The 23,680-nt window shown below is 45.8% G+C and overlaps 1 protein-coding gene across 6 annotated transcripts in view; it reads right to left on the reverse strand.

The window, feature by feature from the left end:
- Positions 1 to 23,680, reverse strand: part of ZYX (zyxin) — a 29,250-nt gene that overhangs the window by 4,387 nt on the left and 1,183 nt on the right. For 2 of the 6 annotated variants that reach the window (XM_053970686.1, XM_053970684.1), the window contains exons 1-3: positions 7,918 to 8,107; positions 4,352 to 4,612; positions 484 to 683 (exon numbers count right to left, since the gene is read on the reverse strand). In XM_053970686.1, coding sequence (XP_053826661.1) covers positions 484 to 683; positions 4,352 to 4,612; positions 7,918 to 8,092 — 636 coding nt within the window. In that variant the 5' untranslated portion in view covers positions 8,093 to 8,107. Of the gene's footprint in view, positions 1 to 483; positions 684 to 4,351; positions 4,613 to 5,056; positions 5,133 to 7,917; positions 8,108 to 8,334; positions 8,507 to 23,680 lie in introns of those variants that run through there. The other 4 variants (XM_053970689.1, XM_053970688.1, XM_053970685.1 and 1 more) reach the window with 3 other exon arrangements.

The following is a 23,680-nucleotide window of genomic DNA, read 5'->3' on the forward strand; positions in this document are numbered from 1 at the left end:
AGCCCTCCTTTAGGTATTGCAGACTCCAGTCAGATCCCTGCATTGGCAGCCTCTTCAGCTCCAACCCCCAAAGGCTGCTGTGACCTTTCACTGGATTGCATCTCATTCAGTATTCCAGAGGGGTTATTATACTGTAGAGCCAACTGGATACAGTCCTCCAAGATGCAGCCCCATTAGCACAGAAGGGAGGAGTATTCACTGTCCTTGTCCTTCTCTCCCAGGTGCAGCCCAGCATGTGGTTGGCCTTTATTGCCACAAGGGTGCATTGCTGGCTCACATTCAACCCTCTGTCCACCGGGAACCCTGGGTCCTTCTCCACAGAGCTGCAGCCCAGCCAGCTGACCCTAATCTGCGCTGGTCCACCGGCTGATCCTGCTTTCCCAGGTTCTCAGGGCTTCCACTGCTGAGTTCAGACAGTAGTGAGAAGCTGTCCCAACTCAGAGAGCATCACACACAAACCACACTTCCTTGGACCTCACTCACCTGTGGGGCAGGAACCTTGCTCACAGGTCCTTCGTCGAACATTGGTGGAGGAGGAGGAGGTGGAGAAGGAGGAGAAGGAAAAGCTTCATCTGGGGCTGGTGGAAAAGGTTCTTCAAAGGGTGGTGGGGGTGGTGGAAATGCACAGTTTGAGGAGAAGCTTGCATCCTCCCCAGGTGGAGGAGGAGGTGGCAGTGGCAGGTCTATGGGGAAGAATGAGAATAAAGTGACTTCAGATAATTTCTTACTCCTAGCCAGGAGGGTTCTTGAAGGTATTGCAGCAAGCAGGATCATAGAATCACAGAGTGGTTTGGGATGGAAGAGATCTTAAAGAATAACTAGTTTGAACCTCACTGCTATGGGCAACGATGCCACTCACTACATCAGGATGCTGAGGGCCCCTTCCAGTGTCACCTTGAACACTTCCAGAAATGGGGCATCCACCTCTCTGGGCAACCTGCTCCAGTGCCTCACCACCCTCTGAGTAAAGAATTTCTTCCTGACATTTAATCTAAACCAGTCCTCTTTCAATTTAAAACCCTTGTCCTTTTACTACCTGTACACATAAAATCTCCATCTCCCTCTTTTTTATAATCCCCTGAAGACGGTAGAAGGCCACAATGAGTTCTCCCCAGAGCTTTCTCTTCTCTAGGCTGACAAACCTCAGCTCTCTCAGCCTGTCTTCCTAAAAGAGGTGCTCCCACCCTTGGATCATCTTCGTGGTCTCCTCTGGATTCAGTCCCCATCTTTCTTGTACTGAGGACCCCAGAGCCAAATGCAGCATTCCAGGTGGGGTCTCACAAGAGTGGAGCAGAGAGGCAGAATCCCTCCCCCATCTGCTGGTCTCCTTTTGATGAAGCTCAGGATTCCATTAGCCTTCTGGGCACATTGGTTTCCCTGTACTCACAGGACCTCAGCACTCATCAAGGACAACTGAACTCCACAGGCTGTTTTTCACCTTGTCCAAAGCTTTCCATAATAATTTAATCTTTCCTCAGTAGCTGCTGCTATTAGCCACTGGTCAGAGTTATACATTTGGGAAACATACCTAGCTATGCTCCTTCCCACTCCTTGTCTCATTCCTTGGTCCCCAGCATACCCTGCTCTTGCCACTAACTGGCTCAGATTACTGAACACAGGGTAGCATACATGGAATGCCAGTGGACAACCCAGGACCTTTGAGAGCTTGTGTTTTCACATGAAAATAAGCTGGCATTTCACAGCAGCATAGTAAGCACTACAAGAAACAAGTGGGGAAAAAAACCAAGCTGGACCAATTACCCCTTATGTGTATGAGGAATCTTTGAAACACTTTTGTTTTTCTGGGGGGTAAAACCAGCTTTGATTTTTGAGGCTAGTATGTCTTCACATCCAATATACATCATGACATGAGAAATTTTCCAAAACCCTTTTAAGCAGGCTGAAAGGCACCAGAGCACCTCAGTTTTCTAGAAAACCCCATTGCTTCCACCTATTCATATTTGCCAAAGATGCAGAACAAGTAAAACTGACCATTTTCTACTACAACACGGAGAAATAAATGTGAATCCTCTTCCCTTCATCACGTAGGGAAGAAAGCATCCTCGTATCAACCACACAGCAAAGAACATCGAAGATGAGGAGGTGTAATTTCCACATGCCTTCTCCCAGACACCCACCTCTCTTCCTAGCTAGCCCCAATGAGCAGTAGGGTGAAAGACCAAACTTTTCACTGCAGCTACTCCAAATGCAACTTTTAACAGCAGTAATCAAATAGTCTCATCTTTATATCCAGCTGTTGTCAACAGGCTTTATAAGGACTTCTCATCTGTAACCTAAGGGAGATGATATTGCCCTTTTAGAAAACAACAGACAAAAATATTAGCCTGTGGAATGCATACACTGCCCTGGTATGCAACACCTCTTCCAAACAAACTTTCTTGTGCTGCAGAAATTCTGCTGGGGGGAGGGAGCAATACTATGTATTTTTTTTTTTTTTCTTTGAAATTACAGCTTGGGATCAAGCTTGTACATGCTTGCCTTTTGGTTTATTGAAACCATAAGAAACAAAACCCTGATCTGTTGTCACATTGCTTCAGATGCACTAAAAGCCTGTTTTATGAATTATTCACAGAACAAGAAAGTTCCCCACAAAGTTGTTATACCAGATTTACAGAATAATCAATACTAAATATAACATTCCTACAGCAATACTAACTTAGCCATCCTGTCATTTAAGACAAAGAGTCCAACTGCTACAGCTCTGTATCATACTACATTTTGTTTGGGGAGTGTATAAGAAAGGGACAGAAGGACTGAAGATATGCACCAGAGGAGGATCAAATCAGACACATTTCTCTCATGACTGAGTTTTGGTGGCTCATCTGTACTTCAGCTGTCTTGCTGGCAGCCCTTACCCAATGATGACACAGCAGCTTATGACAAATGGTTCTCCTGCTAGTTTTTCTGTCTAGTTACTCCATAATGCCCACTTTAACGATAGGAGAAGCAGAGCAAGCAACACCTAATGCTCCACTCATACTGTATATTGAAAAATAAATTTTAACATTCCATCTGTCTACTTCAGGTAATATTTGTGTTCGTTTGAGACCTTCTGACATGCACCATCCCTAATCCAGACAACTACAGCAGAAAATGACAAGTCCTAAGACAGGACCTTGGTTTCCACAGACACAAGATTCCAGCCAACAACATACAAGAAATAGGTCATTAGACTTAGCTGGTACAATTTTAGGAGGCAGAAGCACCAGCATGTCCTTATGACTTCAGAAATGGGAAAAAAATGGCTAATCATTTTTCTCCTCTAAGCAAAGGACCAGTCTTGCTACCATCAGGTCTGCTGCCCACCAACTTGGCACACTAACCTGGAAAAGATCAGTGTTGCAAGTCTCTGCTAAACAGTGAAAGACATTTAAACCAGCAGCTCACATTCTCTGAACATGTGTGTCCTGACTGAGGCACACTCTTTACTTGACAGAGCCTTGGGGAAATAGGCAATATAAAGCATTAGCAAAGAGTCCCTACAGAAATTTCTGGTGGCCCCAGAAAGTGTTCAAACTACAGAGTCACACAACCAGTAACCTGCATCTTAAAGGAAACAAAACCAACCAAGCAACAAAACATGGAACAAAAAAAAACCCACTCTACCACTGCAGGAAACAAAAAAAGGCCACACAAAAAAAAAAAAAAAAAAAAAAAAAAAAAAAAAAAAAAAAAAAAAAAAAAAAAAGAAAGAAAGAAAGAAGTAAGAAAACCACAGTGAAACAAGAAGTCCCTCTACACAGGAAAACCCAACCCAAACCACTAGGAAAAAGTACAAAACTGTACAGGCCATACAAACTTAACTCTAAGTCTCACTTCCTGTTTATCATCGCTGCCACTATTTTTTCATACAATTATTTCTCCCTCCTCTTTTCCAGCATGAAAGGCAGCAATTGCAGAGTCCGCAAGAAGGACAGTCAGAGACAACAAACTTGAGCTGGGACCAATCAACAAGAAGGAGAACAGCATGATTCATCACTATCAGGGTCAACTTCTCTGCAACATACTTGCTCTCAGACATGCTGTCCAGAAATGGACTGCAATTACACAACTATGCACCCAGGGAATACTGTGAAAAATCCACTGCATTCCTCCAGCTTCAGGGCAGTGCAGGACAGCCTCCCCATTCCTTTCCTAATGGAGACAATATGTACTTTGAGATTATTTCCAATCCATTTATCTCATTATGGAACCTGCTATCCTCTATGGCAAGACTATCCATCACTTATAGCAGTTATGGCCCTGTTCTCATATTCAGCCCACCTATAAACCTCCCACCCTGAGAATTCAGAAATGCACATTCACATCTGCCATGCCAGCTTTGACCTACCTTCTGCCAGCAGGGACATGGGTGGTAATGGAATCTCCCCCACCTTCCCTATCTGAGCACGCTGGGCACCTGGACCAGGAGGTGGAGGCAGTGACGACTCTGACGCACCCCCAGCCTTGAAGGGGTTCACCTTGGGTTTAGGGGCAACCACAGGTGCAAACTTCTTCTGTGGGTTGTAGAAGGAAGGGGTAGAAATGTTGATGCTGACTGTGGATGTCATGCGGGTCCCTGGGGCACCTGGGGAGGCCATCTTCTCAGTACCTAGCAGGAGAGAAGAAGGAGGAAACCTACATGAAGTCATCCTTGGGCCAGAGTGGAAATTAATGGAGAAGAACATGTTAAACAAAGGCATAGAGGAATTTAACCCAGGTCAGAGGCTGAGGTGCCTGACCAGTGCACTTACAAGACCAGCAGAGGAAAAGGAAGAACATAAACGGCAGACAGCTCAAATGAGCCATCACACTTCACCATTTCAACTCAAGATGGCATTAACCACAATTAGGTTCTTGCAACAGAGAAAACCCAGATTTCCACTGCACTGGAGCCCTGCATCTGTGGTGACCAGAAGGAGCGGTCACCCCGCACCCCAAAGGATGCCCCCAGAAGTGGAATCAGCATTTCCTCTCCCCCTTTACCCGATAACGCCAGCCGGTTCCTCTCGAGTGCCAGCAATGCCCCCTCTCCCCCGGCACTCCCACCCTTTACCTCCAGGCCCCTCCATGCTGCCGGAGCCCGCACGGCCGGGCGGGAGAGGGTCTCCCGGAGCTGGGCGATGCCAGCCCGTGTCTCCTGCCTGCCCCGGCCGGGCTCCGCCGCCCGCTCCGCCCCCGCCAGGAAGCGCTCCCCGGATGCCGCCGCCCCCCGCCCAGCGCCCCGGCCGCCGGGCTGAGCCCCGGGCCCCGAGCCCGCCCCAGCAAACGCAGGATGCCCGGCCGGGCCGGCTGTGCTGGGAACGGCGGCTGTCCCGAGCAGAGGCGCATCCCTAGGGCTGCCCGGTCCTGCGATCCAGGCCAGCAAGCTCACCCGTGCTAGAAGCCTCCATGGAGCCAGACGCTTTGTTGTAAAGCCTGGCATGCCCACAGCCCTCCTAACACCCCAGCACAATAGGGCTGCCGTCAGCACAGGGGCTCCGTGCCAGCTTTTCACGTTGGCATGTCCGAATCGGTGCCCCTCCGCGCTGCCGGCCTCTCCCACGGACAACAACAGCTGCTGCCACAGACAGCCCGGGTGCCACAAACACCCGCCCACCCCCATTAACCCCTGGCTGCTGCTAAGACCTGCACGTCCCATTCTAAGCGCTCCCACGGCTCAGTGCAGTGTGGCACGATATAGCAGCAACCGGTCCCAGCTTCCCTAGGTCACAAGCGTGTGGCAACACAAAGTCCACGCTGCTGAACTTTTCCTTCCCTTTGTGCAGTGCTGATAAGATGCATACACTTGGACAACTCTTCGGGGAGTTTCAAAAGGAGAATGAGGCTGCAACAATAAGCAGAAGCCAAAAAGCTGTGCTGAGCATTCCCCCTGGATTCAGAATGGGAAAGGGCCAAGGCAGAAGAGTAATTAGCAAGGTCTGACCTCACTCCTCCAAACTTTTAGGGGTCAACAGACTTGCCAGTCAGAAGGGACTGACCAACTCCCTCCATTCTGCAGTTCCCACCAAGCTTCAGAAGCTGTCAAAAAACACCTCCAGCCTTTCTTTAGAGACTTTTGCCTCCTTCTCCATTATTTCACTAGGATGTAATGAACCACTTGGCAGTAGTTCTACCAGATTTGACAGGATTATGAGCAGAACACTACAGTGACAATGTCACTTCTAATCACGGGGTTAGTCAACACACAGTCTGGGGACATCGGCTGCTTCACAAAAAAACCCACTGGCTTTGCAACCAGCAGCTGCTATCCCCCTTAACCTAAAGCAGCCCATTTCCCAGTACGCCGTGTCTGTGTCGCACTTAGGGCACTTGCTGCTCGGGGCTGTTTCCACCCAGCAGCTGCCCCTGCTCATCCTCACTTCTGGTTATCAGTCCACCCACACACAGACCAAACCGGCTGAGAAAGCTTGGCCTTGCAGAGAGTCACCCCCTCCAGCCCTGGAGTGTTGCCAATGCCATCTAAGCCTTACCAGAAACACACAGCTCACACAGGTCCTGTGGCGCAGTTTGTGAGAGCTGTGGGAGAGGGAGTGTCACATCAACAGAAGTAATCTCAAATCTTTCTCATCCTCACATTTACCCTGAGGGGTGAGATTTTTCTACCTGCTCTAACAGCATTTAGGATGACTCAAGTGGAGCTATGAAGAAAGATGCCCCCAAAGGCCACATTCAGGATACCTAAGTTGCCTCATACACTATTTCTTTCTGAGAGCAGGAAGAAGTAGGAGGACAGAACCAAGGGACACCTCCTTCAGCAAGAGGGTCAATTCTCACAGTGGGTCTGCCACCTGTTATACACCCAGACAGCTTCCACTTCTTTGATGCCATGACACCACTGTCAACAGCTCTGCTCCTTTCCCGGGGTTGCAAAAGCAGGAGGAACCTGAAGAAGCAGAGAGCCAAGTGACATTTTTCACTTCTGTTGGTAAAAGCAGTTTGGCAGCAGCCACGCTGGGAGCCCCTATAGCTCCACACATCGCATCTATACTTCCCCATCGTCCAACTTCCCCCCAGCTGAGGGGAGTTAGAGGAGAACAAAAAAAAACAAAAAAAAAAAAAACCCAAACCAAAACAAAAACAAAAAAAAACAAACAAAACAAAACAAAAAAAAACCCACACCCACCAAAGGAAAAATCCAAACAAACAAGATCCACAAACAAGAATATTAAGAACAGATTAAACGGATTCAGGAGTTATGCTGCTTTTCATCCAGAAAGTTCTCCTAGCCTGCCCCAAAGTTGCAAAGCTTCAAAGAGAGCAAAGTCTATCAGCTATGCAAGCTGCAAGGTAAAGCCTTAGAGCAACCGGGCTGGGGGAGGGGGTTATTCGGAGCTACTAATTTCTCTCCCAGATACTGAGCTCGCCTCCTCCCTATGCAAGGGAGGGAAAAAAACCCGGGGGAAACTCCAAAAAGCTATGCAAACATATTTAAAACGTTAGAAAGTTCTACGGCTTTGCAAGCATTTTCTCAGGGCACTCCCAGGGAGCCAGAAAGTCATAAATTAGGCAAATTTCATGCACAAAGGGCCCCAGATTCTTCTCTCGAGCACATCTGGAAAAAGGCTCGCGAGGTGTCTCGGTCATCCAAGCTCACACAAAAGAGATCCTGTCCCGAGCAGAGCCCGGCAGCACCCCCTCCCTATCCCCCGCTGCTGGGGCTGTGCGGGAACGCCGACTTGCCTCCATTCCACCGGCAGGGAAGAAAACTCACCACACACACACAGACACACACAAACCTGCTTTTTTTGTGGAGGGCCAAGCACCACCTCCCCCCCGAGCCAGTACCAGGAGCGAAGGGCTGTGTCCGAGGCGCAGAGCCGTGCGGGAGGGAGCGGCAGGAAACCCGCACCCCTCCGCGCCACCCCCGGGGCGAAGGACAAAGGCTTTGTTGCCAAGCCGAGCGAAGAGACTCACCTCTGGGGGAGCGGGAAGTGCCACCCCGGCACTGGGGCTGTCGGGGCCGGGCTGCTCGGCTGCCCCGGCCCGCCCGCCGGCAGCAGCAGCAGCGAGAGGCGGAGGAGCTGCCGAGCCCCGGCGCTTCCTCCCAACTCGCGAAAAAAGCCTCGCCCAGGCAAAGTTGTTTGACCATAAAAGGCGCGAGGCCGCGGCACAGCTGAGCTCACTCGCTGGGGAATGTGGCAATGAGGTAACGGGGGCTGGGGCTTGCCGGGGCACCGGCCCCGGGCTCTGCCGGCGGGGAGGGGGCGAGCGCTCTGCCCGCGGCGGTCGCCAACGAGACGCGTCTGGCGGGGTTTTCCCCGGCGCCCACCCTGGGCCCGGCTCGCTGCCTACCCCCCGCACGGAGAGCCCGCTCCTCCCGCCTTGTCTAACCTTGGAGCTGCCCCCAGCCCGCGATTTCACTTCCAGTCGCTGAGCTGGATTTTCGGAAGGAATGCGGCGGCTCTGGTGAGTCAGGGTCCCTGCTGGCCTCCTCCCCGCCCGAGCCAGCTGTGAGAGCATCTGACTCACGCTGCCCCGATCTGCCAGAAATTAAAGCAAACATCAGATGACTCCACCGTGCAGAAAAGCGACTTGTTCTCCTTGTACTGGCTGCAAGGCAAACGCTATTAGCTGGTTTATATCAAACACTATCCACATGAATTGCTTTGTTGGAGTGCCAGTGCTGCACATTCGTTTTATTTTTATCCCAGTGCTTGCTTCGGGCTCAGCTGTAGAACAGGGGCAGCCTGACCCAGCCCAACAGAATGTAATTTTCAACCCCAGCCTTTGCTGCTTCTCCTTGCTTCAGAGCCTCTCATGAAGGAGGAGCACCAATAAAGATATTTCCTGTGCTTTGTGCAATCATTGTATTTGACTTTGGAATCTGGCCTTAATTTCGGGGTTAATACCCCTACTGTTGCAAGTTCCCTGGAGAATTTCTGTGTTTGGTAATGCTCAGGGGACTTGGGGCGTGTCTGCTCCAAAGACTTACTTATCAACACAGGCACCTTTCAGAACTGATAATTTACTTGCAGGTGAGTGAGTAAGCCACAAACCGCACCAGTGACACTCCCAGTCTGCACCACTGCAGAACTCCCACATTAGAGAGCTATGCAAAGAGATTCATCCAAGGTTTAAATCCAGTGTAAACAAATCTTTAATTTTACATGTAAAATTTGTACAAAGAGGTTGTATCTTTTATTTAACCAGATGATAAAATTCGAAAAAGTCTCTCTGAGGTTTTTCAGTGTGACATACCATTTGAAAATACCACCCATAGCAGCGCCCAGCACTGAGCATCTCAATCCTTACACATTGCAACCTGCAACCATTGAACCACTGATCTATAGCTCTGAATTTCTTAGAGATATACAGGTCTTCTGTGGATGCTAAATAATCCTGCTGCTTTTGTAGGCATGGCATCTGTTCTGTTATCTCCCATGATTAATGCACAAAGTAATTATACAGAATAAAGAATGTATCTCTGTGATGGGTCTTCTAGCAGTGTCGCTTTTCTACTGCGGACAACCTTCCCTCTTGTTCAAGTAAAGATGTCAGTGCTGAGCTAAAAAGAATTCACTGCGTGATTGTGAACCAAATTCTAGAATATCACAACACACCCTACACAATGAGCCTGACGTCAGAGAACTCTGCCACTGTTCCCTGGGCTAGTTCTGACTTCTGAGAAAACAAAGAATGTCTCAGACTGAGATTTAAAAAGTGCTGAGTGAATATGAAAAAAAAAAAAATCTATGCTTTTATACTTTCTGGTCACATCCCCATAAATCCAGATGCTTGCATGTTTGATTTTCTCGCCAGTGTGTTGATGTTAAAAGCTCATGAAGGCAGATCAAGGAAAGTGTGAATAAGAAAAAGAAAAGCAGCCCTCTTAGACATTTTGTATGAACTCCTCACTATGAGGAAACAAATGCAAAACACATGTTTTGCAGGTTGCATGTGTGAAAGCTAGAATTCTCAAATCAGAATACATCAGAATACACAGGGCAAACTAATCTGATTTTGTGCTTGCCACAGAGTGAATTTAAAGTTTGTGCTTTTGTAATTGGAAATGAAGATTAACTAATTTCTCTGTTAGTTCTGATTCCTCCAGAAAGAAAATAACAATCTCCTTATGATAACAGTCTTCCTTCATTAAATTATTGGCTTGAAAGAGTAAGCATTTTTCTGTTGCAAATGAAAATTAGAGCCTTGAGAGGCACACAGTTGTAGTCATACTCATTAGCTGAAGCAAAATCTTAGTCCTGAAGAGGCATTTAGCTACCTGGGTACAGAGATGGATCAGCAGGCATACTTGGCTTGTGCCAGACCTTGTTATTTCTGGAATTAGCAGCTGTCCTCTGCATAAGTCACTTTGGCTGTTCCATGCCATGAATAAAAGTGATCTGGTATTTTGGAGTGTATTGTGGTGTGAATGCTACTGTCACCATGGGTGAAGTGACAGCCCACTACAAAGCAGGTGTTGGAGGGATTTAGAATACGCAGTTCTAGCTGGGTGCTTCATTTGAAGCAAGTGACAGGAAGCTACTGCTACTGGCCATCAAATCAAAGCTTAGAAATGCTGAGAGTTCACGGCGGCCATCTCAGGAAGACTAAGTTTTAATGGAGACAGTTATAGAGAATCTTTGCTGGCAATTCAGTCATGTAACGCAATGAGTAAAAGAATATGACCACACAGAAGTGGTGTGGCAAATTCATGTACTGCATTGGGATAAGGTATGTGCTAGCACTGGTTAGGTGCCTATAAAATGAAAATAAAAATAGATGTAAGAAGAAAAAATAAGTCCTTGAGTACAAAAGGAAGAACTATTTGCAAGAACACTATAGGGGAATTAAACTTACAGGGCAGAAAATATTTTTTGATAGCCAGGTATGGTTTAGGTAGTGGCAGATGGGAATCTTTGTGATAAATATGTGTTCAAGATCAGAGGAAAGCAATCTGGAATCTGGACAGGCTGCTTTACTTCTGTTAAAAATGCAAAATGTCTGCATCTGTATAATTTCCATCCATATCAACAGATCAATTAGTGCCATTTTATCTCAGCGTGAGTTAGTTAACAGTTAGTGATGCCATGCAGGAGCCCATGTTTTTCCTAAGCAACAAAAAGTTCTGACTCCAATCTGTGTTGAATCTCTGATGCTTCTTTAATCACATAACTTCTGTTTAGTCTAACCACGTTTTATTGATTAACGTTAAATTGCTACTTAATCAGCTTTCCCCATGCTGTATTAAATGCTACGTCTGGGCCAACTGGAAGGGTTGGGAATATATAATGGATCTGCTTTGGTCTCCAGGCCAAATAGTTGGGCCTGCACTGTCCAGGGCAGGGCCACCTGCAGCAAATTGCCTGCATCCACATGGGCCAACAGATGTTACAGCTGGGTGATCTCAGAGTTCTTTTCTGAGCTGAACAATTCTATGATTCTATGTAATTCACCCTGGTAGGAGGTCTCCGAGGATCTGCTGTGCTCCTACAGCACAGCCTCTCCTGGTGTGCTCCTCGCTCCCTCCCTTGAGCAGGGTGTTCTCTATGTGAAAGACAACATGTGGCCCAGATTGTCCCCTGCCAGGCTGCTGCTCACACCCCTTGTGGAGGCCATGACATGTGCAAAGCTGTCTTTTTTTCTGACCAAACAGCAGTTTCAATTTGGAGTGCCTTAGTGCCATTGTGGGCTGCATGTTGACAGCTGGGTGCCACACACCCAGAGCTGTGCTGGACACCAGAGCCTCATGAGACAGCAGTCCTTACAAGCCTTGTCATCTCCCTGCCTCTGTGCAACTGGCACGCAGTCAGGAACGCTATTTGCAAAGGTCACGAGTTCTGGAGACATCCCTGGATGACCAGCGACCCAGGACATACAGCTAGAGCGTCTCTGTGCTGGTTCTCTTCAGAACCGAGCCTGCTGTGCAAAACACATCGGAAGTGTGGGTCCCGAAGAAGGGGAGCTGTTCAGCAGCTACAGAGAGCCTCTGGGATCTCAGAGAAGGGCCACTGTAGGTGCTCAAATCCCACTGTGAAGGTACTACACGGTACACACACACTTCAAAAGGCATTCCACCCACACAGTTAAGATTGTCCTGACTAAAACACTAGAATAGGCCAAAAGCTGTAAACAGAAAAAAAAACCTCAAACCCTTGCTGTGTCATGAAACACTTCTTTAGTGGGGCAAATCAGCCATATACACATAAGAGGAAGCAAAGTATCCCTGTGGAATGACCTTGGTCATGCCAGGATATGACTGGCCATTGGAGCAGCCAGGCAGCCAGGAGAACAGGGGACTGGCTGTGATGTTTGTCCAGGGAAGAAGCTCCATTTCCAGCAAAGCTGGCAGGTCTTTCCTAGACAGAGCCATGACAGGGGCTCTGGGGCAGGAGGTACAGCTCCCAGAGGAGTTACTACTGCTGTTTCTGTATCTCCTTCCACCAAAATTTCCTGCTGCTCCTCAGCAGGCAGCGGTCTGCAATTCCATGGCTCCTGGGGCTGGCTCACTGGCAGGCTTCCTTCCCCTCACACAGCCCTCCCACACCTCCTGCTCTCTGCTGCTGTGCTCTGTGCCCAAAGAAAAATATATGCAAGCAGGCTGTCCCAGTGGATATCTCTTCCCTCAGGTGCTGCATGACCTGTTCTGCAACTCTGGAAGGCTATGAGATGTCTCCTGGGCATGCCCATGTGTATGGCTGAGTGTGGATGGCTGCCAGAGCCCATTCTGCTCAAAAAGCTGCCATTTCCACATTCCAAGGCATCCTTGCCATTTCCTCAACTGTATGCCCCACCTCTTGCCACCAGCAAGACAAGCAGTGACGTATTTGGCTGTATTTGGCTGTTCTGTCGCAAATATTGCTGCTTGTCTGAACTGTCAAAGAAACACATCTGTCAGCCTGCTAATTAAAGAGTTCCTGTGTGCTGCAAGCCTCTTTCCACCCAAGTACCACACTGCCATGGTAGAAGTCTCTTTTCTTCACTTATGTAGAGCTGTAAGCATGGCACAAACAAGCCACGCTCCTTCATACAAATGAGTTTGATCAGATGTAGGTACTCCTGGGTGTTGCACTCCGGTGGATTTAGACAGGAAGTCCCAGGAGTAATTCCAGTGTGTGTCTGTGTCAGGGGGAGGGTGCTGTTCCCTGGGAAAAGGGTTCTTCCCCCATATCCTCCCTGTGACAAAGCTGAGACACAAAAGCAGGTTCTCAACTCTCTTGATCTCATACTGAGCCTCCTCCTATGTGGTGCAGTAGAAGTTCTGGTGGTGCTCCCAGGGAAGCACCTGGTGCAGCTGCTTGGTACTGGAGGGAGAGAGATGCCAAGCTACAGTCCCAGTAACATTAACCTGGAACAGGATCCTGGTCACTCCAGTCCCCAAGTGGCACATGTCTGCCTCAGTGGTACTATTTTCTTGCATAAGAACTGAGGTAGCCAAATAAGCAGGCACAGGCTTTGGAGACTGCTCTGTGTTTTGTAGTGTGCCTACAAAGTTGCACCATGCATATGCCAGGGCATGCTAGACTTGAGAGCACATTAAGAATACACAAGCAGATTGCTCTGGTGAGGAAGAATGAATGTCCATGCCTGCATTATGTACAGGGTGCGGATCCTGCAGCAAACCAATCTCTCATAAAACCAAGTAATTATTTGACTCCAGACTGGAGTCCTGGCAAAATCTACTATGTACACAGTATAGATGATCACGGAACCAAGGCCCTGGAGCAAAGCAATAGACCAACCAAACAGACAATACAGGCATATGGTCCAACAGTCTGCTTGCCAAAAAAAAAAAAAAAAAAAAAAGATGGCAAATGTTATCCACGAGCTGCACAATAGAACACCATTTCATTACAGCTTTAAGAGATGCAACCCCTCAAGCCCTTGCAGAAGAGCTACTATCCTGCCAGCGGCTAGGAGTGTGACAAGTGACAACTTACGGGAGAGAGCTGTTTTTTTCAAGCAGAGTATGATTTTCAGTAGGTTGAAAATATAAGGTGTAAGAGGCCTAACTAAAGATCTGCGCTAAGTTCCTTCTGCATCCAGCAAAGTGATCAAGCATGATATAAAAGCCACTGACTGGAGGACAGGGTAGTAGTGGTTACAAGCCACCAGTGCCAATGGCCAGTAGCTAATCCAAGTGATATTGAGAGATCAGCAGCCACAGCTATTGCTCAAAAGGCAGGAGAGGTCCTCAAAAAGTGTTCCATTTTGCATTACTGAGTCATTGACTCTCGGCACGTACTCTAGTGGAGGTGCATTTCCTTCAATGAAGGCATTCTTCAGTTGCCTTGATGAAGGTCAGTATGATGACCATGGTACTTGGCAAACCTGACCCTTTGCTTTCGTGGCTCATGAAAAAAAGTCATTTGGAACCTTTAACCTTACCCAAACCACTTCAGTTTCCCTACAGACCACTTCAGATATGCATTTGGCCAGATGCGATCTACATGAAGGTCATCTGCGTTTAGGCTTCATCTGCAAATATACTTCTTCCCTGGGATTCTTGAGTCCCAAGTTGTGTCTGTGACAGTGCTGGCTAAAGGTTGGGGACAGCAAGTAGTGAAAGATGCCTGGAAACTAAGCCAGCAGAATCTCACCAAGGTGCTAATGAAAACAAGCTCAGATTATGAGGAAAGACCTATCAAACCATTTTCTACAGAGTGACTGATGGTTTCAGAGACAGTGTTAGACTTGCTGCTGCCAAAGGAAATGAACAGGATGTTTACAAAGCTATTTCAGTGTTGCTTTTCCTGGGCTTCTCACCAACAGCTTTCTTTCCAACACCTTGGTACACAGTGTCCAATGTCATGAGAAGGATTACTGAGTCCTACCAGCACCAGTCCTTTTGCTTCCTGTTTATTTAGCCTTTGTGGCCATGCTTTCCAAAAACTCTGTCCTCCCAAGGTGGTCATCAAGCCTCTATCTTTAAGAACATATATAAAAAAAGAGATCTGGTAAAAAGGAGGACTATATTTGGTGTAGAAGTAAACAAGAAAATATTGTGGATTTGTGTAAGAGCGTGTCAAATTTGAAACAGTGCAAGAGCCACATATTACATCCAGTCAATGTACAGACAAGGATTGCAACCTCAGATATAACAATCTGGAAGGGAAGGAGCTGCCTTAGTTCCACTTGTCACTTGCTTTGGACACATTGGACAGCCTGCATATCTCCAATGCAGTAAAACAGCTCCTATTTTCTCCTGATCCAAGAAAGAGGAAATCTGCAGAGAGGTCCAAATTTAAACGCACATATGGGACACTGTCTCCCTCTGAAGTTTCAGAAGGAGGCATTCCACAGGGGCTAGACTACATGCTGCCAGTGAGTCTTCTTGAGGAAGGAGACTGGGAAAGGTAGAGGGTACAGTTCATCTGTGAAAAATATGATGAAGATCTGGCTGATACTGTTCATTGCCTCTAACTTCTTAGATGATATCACTGCAGACCGATATCAGCCCTTTGGTGCCAAAAGCCAAAATTCAACTTAATGACCTTAACTTGCAGTCAAGATTAGAGGGACACTAAATTGTAGACTTTTTACTCTTTAATGTTGCATATTCTCAGGCCCCTGGCTTGGTTTTGAGGCTACAATGACTCCCTCATTAGACTCAGAATTAATTTTGTCTTTCAGTCTACACTGATGAGAAGCCTACAGTATGCTGCATCCTCCTTTGCTGTCTTAGCAGATTATACCAAAGACCAAGAGTCTCCACTTGTGTTTGCTTTTGACTCAGAAATTGTTGTTCTCCAAATCCCTGCACCTCCAAGCAAGGAATGGAATTTCAAGTTACATAGTTGGTGCCTGAAGAATTCCACTCTCCTAAACATAGCAGTTATTTATGTGACTCCAGGGACCATGAGAACAGAACTCTCCTTGTCTACGATCATTTCAACTCTTTCTCCCAGCTGATCGTAAACTGAGGAAGAAGTGGTAAATATAGAAGTATGATGTTATCTTACCTATTTTGGATTAAGATGAATTTTGGGGAGATAGAAAGGAAAAGCAGCCTTCTGTGAGAGCAGATAAAAGCTAAGAGGCTTTGCCTTAGCCCAGTATTGACACATAGCACCTGCACAAGACTCTGTGGTGCAACAATAAACATTATTCCAAGATTTTCTAGTAGTCATCTCTTGAATTGCATTGGTGGATTTCTTTCAAGAATCAGCTATGATCCCAGCATGTCTGAGGATGGGGTGCTCTTTCCTGAGCTGCTTCTGATAGGTGATGCCTCCTTGCCAGAAGTGCCATCAGGATGTCAAGTGTTACAAGACAGCAAGAACAAAAAGCAGTGAGGCAGCCCCTTCTGAGACCCTGTTCCTCAAATTTCAATGGAGAACGCAGAAAGCAGCAAGGTCCAAATGTGCTTATCAAGGTGGTTGCCAGCAGGTAAAAACATTAGACCTCAGAAGACTTCTAAACAGATGGGAATGAAAAGGTCACCTCCAAATAAGCACAGAGGGAAGCATCCTGGATCCCACCATATTCCTTGTGGACTGCAGCACAGCACAGCAGAGCAGGTAGATGTATTCACATCTTCCAGAAACAGCAGCAGGCCTGATGATTCCAAAAATAGTTTGAGTCAATGTTGATTTGCCAGAGCCTACTCACAACAGCTGTGTGCTCTATGCTAGAGAGTAATTTCTGGAGATTTTTTTAAAATAGGAGGGCCATTCTGTCAGTGCATGAGTGAACAGTTTTAAGTCGATATTTTGCTTCAGGATACATAATACTGTCATTATTCCAGACATTAAAATTCGGCAGCGAGGACAGAATCAGTAGCTTTTAAAATAAGAAGTGCTTTTCTTTGTTCAGACTTGCCTTTATGGTTTGGGGTATTTTTGTTATGTTTTTATTAAGATCTGTAAAATTACAAAACCACATTGCAGAAAGGAACTCCCCAACTTATTTTTAAAGCAGTTAGTATCTACAGTTTTTCTGAGCTTCTAGGCCCCCATCTCCAATATATCTAAGGGAGAGAGTGAGGAGATGACAACTGATATTTTGTAAGGCTAAAAATATTGTGCCTTTTTACATAACACTGGGAATTTAAAAAGCACATTAACTGTTTGCAGATTATTTTTAAAAATGCAGTTTGAGCAACACCACTAGTATATATTCAACTGACATTTAGGAGAAGGGGCTGCTGTATGCTTCACTGCTGGGAAATGAGACATTCAGGAGAGGATGAAGTAAATGTTTAAAAAAAGACAAAATAAGACTCAGACTGCACCAAAGATATTTTCACCCTACTATACATCTCACATTTATGTCATTGGGGGGTGTCTCTTTTTTGAATGCATATCAAGTAGCCTTTTTGACCTTCCAAAGCAACCTCCTCAGACCTCCCCTCTTGTCACTACCTACCTAATGATGAGGAACCTTCACAGTCTCAGTGTCAGTGACAGAGGTTCAACAAATTCCTTTTTTACACTCCTGGAAGTTCCTTTCTTTTTTCCTCCTCACTCACTGGCACCTGCTGAGCCCTTCCTGGCAGGGAGGGAGTGAGAAAGAGTCCCTTAGCTGAACTCGCTGATCTTCCCATTTCACTTGCTGCTGGAAAAGCCCCAGGCCGTGGCAGAAGAAACTGGAATATCAGAGCATGGCCAGCCTACCTACAGTCTCACTCTGTGTGAACAAGCATTTAGCTGGCTCAGACACAAGGTAAGGACATGCAAGGATGCAGAATGGATTTATGAAAGATACTTGCCAGGAGGGTGTTGCTGAGTGGGTGAAGTTTGTGACAGATGAGGCAGCCTAGACTTGCTAATTTTTTGGTGCTGAGCTGCAGTTCTAGAGAGTGCTGGGTCTCCTGCTGGAGTGGCAGGTGATGCATGGTCACATGCAGTAGGTCACTGTGCTACAAAGGCGTGGGGGAGACGCTACCAGAGCAAGCTGCACCACCACAGCTCCAGATGGTAAATTCCTGTCCTATGTCTTCCATAAAGCCTTGAAATGGGAACTGTACAAAAATGAGATCTTAATATATCTAGAACTCAGCATGACACTTCTGCATGACTCTGCATAAAAACCAAAAATGGATGAAGATGCTGAGAGAATATTACACTTCCTAAAAACCTGCAAACCAGTATTATTGTTCTGAAAAAACATGAAGCTAAAAATTCTTAAGAAAAACTCACGGAAGGCAAGTATGAAGGTAAGGTGAGAAAAGAATGGTGAACACCTGAGTATTGAACATTTATTTCTGTACCAATACTTCAAACCCAGGTGTCATACAGAAAGCTGATTGCATTTTAATAAAATACTGCCAAATTAAGCAAGGTCACACAACAGGGATCTTGCAGCAAAACACGCATGCGAGTCCTGTCTGCTGTTAAGTTACAGGTGGCCCACTCCTTGCCAGGGCTTTATGTGTTGGGAAGACATACCTCCCCACTGTAGAAATTCTAATTTGTTTCAGAAAGTTTTTTAAAATTTCACCTTGTGTTGAAGTAAGTGTTTTTAAGGTATCTTGCAAACATCAAAGTATTTAATTCCTCTGGGTAAGATTGTCCTTAATTTGGGACACTCTGCCAAATGTTCAGTTTCCAGTAGATGATGCCAGGATATCCCAAGCATGTGTCTCTACTGTGGCAGCATAGGCCAATTTGAGAATTTACCATGAAGACAAGAGGAGAAAATATTTTATGGTGAAAGAGGAGAAAATAATGGTGCTCACCATTACGTCTCTTCAGTAATATGGGACAAAATACCCAGGAGGAGTTTTGATAAATGCACTATTGAGGGTGTGGACTGATTAGTTCTATCTCAGCACTGAACCAATATGCTCCCTTAAAGTTTTTTATGGTCTCTGGTTGCAGGAAGAACAAGATCAAGTTTGCTGGGGTGTGAGTATAGGTTAAGTATAAGCTTATATCACAATATGTAATGCAAACATAACCTACCTCTCTCCACCTGTTGTCCCTTCAGTTGATTCACACAGCCTCAAATATTTTCCCAGCTTGAAAGGACCCAGCCTTTCACTTATGTGAGATAAGCTGCACCACTTTCAGGATCTGAACTACATTGGCACTGCTTTTTTTCCTTCTTTAAAACCTCATAAAAAACCTTTCTGTTTGTCTTCTGCAGCAAAGGAGCTCTGAAGAAAGAACTGCATGAGTCATTTTGCTATCTCATTTCCTTTTTGGTCCACATGAAAATCCTATCAGCAGCTAATACAGCTTGATGTAGAATTAACTCTTATGGCATCTACTACATTACCTCTATGAAGCAATTACTGAGATCTCTGCCAGAAGTAGCTTTTACTGGGGAATCCAAACTGCCAGTGGCAGGAGGCCAGCAGTGAAGCATACTGGAGCAACAGCCCCTGCAGGACAATTCCTGCCTCTATAGATCTGATACAGACACTATTTTTGTAAACATCTCCTACTCATGAACTTCATAGGCCTCTGCATATTTTCCACAGCTGAAGACACATCTTGCAAGAAGCATGTAGGAAGTTTCTCCATGTCTTCTGTGATAGTAGCTGGTCACAAGGTATTACATAAGGATTTTAAAAAGGATCAGATTCATTTTCCAGTCTTTTCATGGGATGATAGACATGGTTGCCAATGACACCTCTGAGGACAGAATAGGCAAAAGGAAGACATTTTGCATTATTTGGTGCTTGGTAATATTTACTTGAAAGTGGGACATTAGTTGGCAAGATATATATTGGTTTGTCTTTTAATTTTAGCTGGTTTTAGTGGTAGCTAAGGAAGATGACAGGGGCACATTACCTACTGTGATATAATCTGCATCCGTGATAATTAATTGATGAAAAGAATAAATTTACTCAGCAGGTAAGACAGTGACAATAGCTTTGTATTTTATAAGCAGTGTTTCTTTGGAAGATACTGTTCTGGTATTTATAATTTATAAGATCTTTATATTTATATAGAGATATAGGGAACATCTGGTAAAACAGGTTTGATAGATTCATCAATGGCTTATAGAAAAGATGAACACTGTTGAACAGCTGTCTCTTAAAACACAAACAAACAGTTAACAATTTATAGCATAAGCTGGTCTTCAGGGATATGATGGAAGCCTCAGGGTAGGTTTAGAACAAGTTGCTAAGATCTAGACTAGTTCTAAAACTGCTTTGTTCTGTGCTGTTATCAGCCCCTCTATCAGGCTAGTGACTCTATCAGGCACAAGGTGACTATTTTTAGATTTGCTGGAACTGTGTTCTCCTCCCCACCCATCCCTGCCCAGACTTACAGTGACCACTCTGTGTGCATCACATGGGGGAAGAGAGGCATGGATCCTTGTCTGTTCCCAATTCACCCTGGCACACAACCTCAGAAACAGGTGGTCCTCACCTAGGAGCACATGCTTATTGATTATGGTATCTCAATTTCTCTGTTGAATTCATTGCAAAACTGCAGGAATGGAGGAAGAAGAAAGTCAAGGGATCTTTATGTGGCACTTCCTCCAGCAGCATCCTTGACCTACTTTGGGCAGCAGTGAAGCTCTGTTTTGCAAACAGAAGTTGCTAATGGCAGTGACCTACAGAATACAACAGGTCAAACATTCCTTCCCTTTTGCCAGCATGCCCCTCACAACATGGGCTGTGGAAAGGGAGATTTTCAGATCTGCAATAAACAGAGGGGCACATAATTTCACCCATCATAAAAATAAATTAGGAAGTTGCAAGGGGCTGTTTCCTACTACTCCTTTCTTCTGAGGTACCCAGCTATCCATGTTTCTCTCTAGATATTTAAATACCTCCCTCTCCCAAACTTGTACGAAAACTTACATTTGTGAAGATTTTTCAGACCAGCATTTAAATCAGCACTTATCAAACAAATTTTGTACACAATTTCCTACATTAAATTGTAGCCTCATTGTTTAAGAACAAACCCACAATGCTCAGAGAAAATATCCACAGCCTGTCAGAAAGTGTATTTCAAAGAAAACAAAACCATTTATGTTCTGTCATTTACCTCCAGCTCCTTAAAGCAGCAGTGGGAAGAATACTGTTGCTCATGAAAGTGCAAGGACAAAAACAGTGGGGGACAGTTAGATTTGTGCTCTGTTTCATTCCTTGTTCAGAGATTCAGTCTTGTCACTTCCCTCCTACGAGATAATTCTTATGAAATCATATTCTTATTAAACCCTGTATTTCTTCAAAATGTAAAATACCTACTTTTCTTTTGGCACTATAAGGTGAACATTTTTACTGATTTTAAAAGTTTGTTATTGGCTTGATAAAAACTAGAAACTGTTCACTGATGATGAATTCCCTATTGCATAGAACCTACTGTACAGAAGAACTGAGCAACTGGGTAGAAACTGAGTCTTAACAAAATCTTTTCAACTTCTAATGAGAACGAAATTGACTTTAAATATGGAGATTTATATAAATATAAATAACACATAATATTATGTAAACATGATAAATAAAGGTATGATTAAGAACCAAAAGATGGTGAAGAGTCTATCCTTTCATTAAGCTGACTATATTAGAAATGAGAGCTGAAGCATGGGTATAGGTGTCAAGACAGGTATTACTTCCAGCAGCTAAGTGATATTGATTTCAAATTAAAAAAATGAGGGAACTTGGTGGCATCAGGACATGCGAGACAGCCACAAGACAGACCAATAGCTCTGTGGAGTGAATGAATGGACACTTGGGTACAATCCTTCTTTCCAATTCTTTTTTTCTGCTATGCATGTCTGGCAGCAGCATGGGTGCTTGCCTGATCCTGTGTAAACTACCACCTCACTAAAGCAGCAGCAGACAAACCCATGAAGAACTGGAAAGCAGCTTTTCAGGAAGGGTAAGTGCTAAGACTTGCTCACCTGCCTGTGGAATCACACCCTGGGGCAGAAGTCAGAGCAGGCTGAGGTAGATGATATTGTAGCTTAATGAAAGGAAAGCCAAATGTGCATTTGCTAGGATTTGGGATATGACTTTGAGCTTGAGATAAAGTGATAGACAAGCTCAGGGGGAATAAAGAAAGAAGAGTCAATGTGACTTGTCTGAAATCTTCACTGAAAAGGAAACCACAGCAGAGTTCACTCAGTGCTCAAAGAAGGTTCACAGAGGAACAGATTTAGATTTGGTGGGTGGGTGAGAGGGAGAAGGGGATTAAAATGAAACCAGACTCTCTGAACAGAGGAAAAGAAATTGCCCACAGCTGTGTCAGTAATACATCTTCTCAGGCCAGGGTGAGGTGCAAATGCTGTTTGGTGGGGTTTGGTGAAACTGCTGAGGACAGCTGTCCTGATCGATCAGTCCACAGGAGACTGTAGGTGACAACAGTTGGCTGGGCAGCCACCAACTTAAAAACATTTACCCAAAACAGGACTTTTGTCTTAATATACCAATCTTGCCATTGCAATCTGCTTTTGTTTCCCTTTTCCTTGCATTTTTAGCCCTAAAGATCTGCTTTTTAGAGATGGTGAAACACCTCTAGTTAACATACTGCCAGACTTATTGTTTCCCAGTACTTTTACAACCTAGGTTAGAAGAGTGTAGACATGTCGGGAAAAGTATCTTTAATAAGTCATTCAGAAAAACCAGATGAAAACTGATAGGTTTGGAAATATATGGGGGAGGTGGAAGGAGTAAAATAGGGAAAGAATTCTAACTGTGGAAAAACTTCATCCTCAGCAGAGATCTAATGCGTTGTACCCAGCGATAAGCATTGTAGCAGCAGCGCAGACTGGCCTCGGGCACCAGAGAGGAGGGGACTGCGATCTCTCACACTTCAGCAACGTCATGTTCACCCTACATAGTAATACCTTCACTATAATGAAGAAGGAAAAAGATAAAATAGCTGCATACATTCAGACCGTGGTTTGGGGATTTTTTTTCTGCCTTTGTCTTTCCTGTGTAGATTTTATTTTGTAAATCGACTTTATCTGAGTGGACTTCCTCCTTGTTGTTTCAGAGGGTCAAGCAAAATACATTCTGTCTGAAGTCCTTTTTTTCCTTATTGCTTTCCTTCCTTAGGCTGACTGTAAGGTGTGAATGTAAAAAATGAATGAACTTACCTATTCTTTGGTACTGCTGTCAGTGAAGACTGATCAGCTGTCTTGAGTGACTTCTCAGCAATGCTGACAAAAACTGAATTTTCCAAGCACGAGGATGAGATCAAAATGGATCATATGGGATCAGCAAATTTCAATTTGCCATTACTAGAGATGGGTGGAGAGAGGCTTTTTAGGTGAAAGAGACACAAAGGGCCAGGGAGAAATTGTGAGCATTTCAGAGAGTGGAGGTGGAAGGACCAGACTGGAGAGAATCTGTGGTGCTGGGGAAGCGGGCCAGGAGGACACTGCCTGTTGATGGTGCCATCAGGTGAGAAAAATTTGGGCTGTGAAGGGACCTGACCTAACCACACCTTCTCCATCTGCAGAGATCCCTCCTCACTGCCATGTTAGCGGGGAGGACGTGGGAAAGGCCTCAGCGATCATCCTCAAGGCTGGGCTTGCTTCCTTCACCGTTATGCGGGGCCAGGGGCAGAGGCCGGGCGGCGCCGCACGCCTGAGCCCCGTGGCCCGCTCCGTGGGCAGCTCGGACCACAGGGAACCACCGTCCTCCCGCCGCATCGCTGCTGGAGCGGCTCCGCGGGCCGCCTGCCCCTCCGCAGCTCTCGCAGTCCCTGCGGGCCGGGCTGCGGCGGCGGGACCGGCACCGCGCCGGGCCGGCTCAGCCGCGCCCCGGGGGAGGAGCGGCGCGGCCGCCGGAGGTCTACCGGTAACTGAGTCGGGTCCGCAAGTGTAG

The sequence above is a fragment of the Vidua macroura genome, chromosome 2 (assembly GCF_024509145.1).
Source record: "Vidua macroura isolate BioBank_ID:100142 chromosome 2, ASM2450914v1, whole genome shotgun sequence".
Classification (NCBI taxonomy): Eukaryota; Metazoa; Chordata; class Aves; order Passeriformes; family Viduidae; genus Vidua; species Vidua macroura.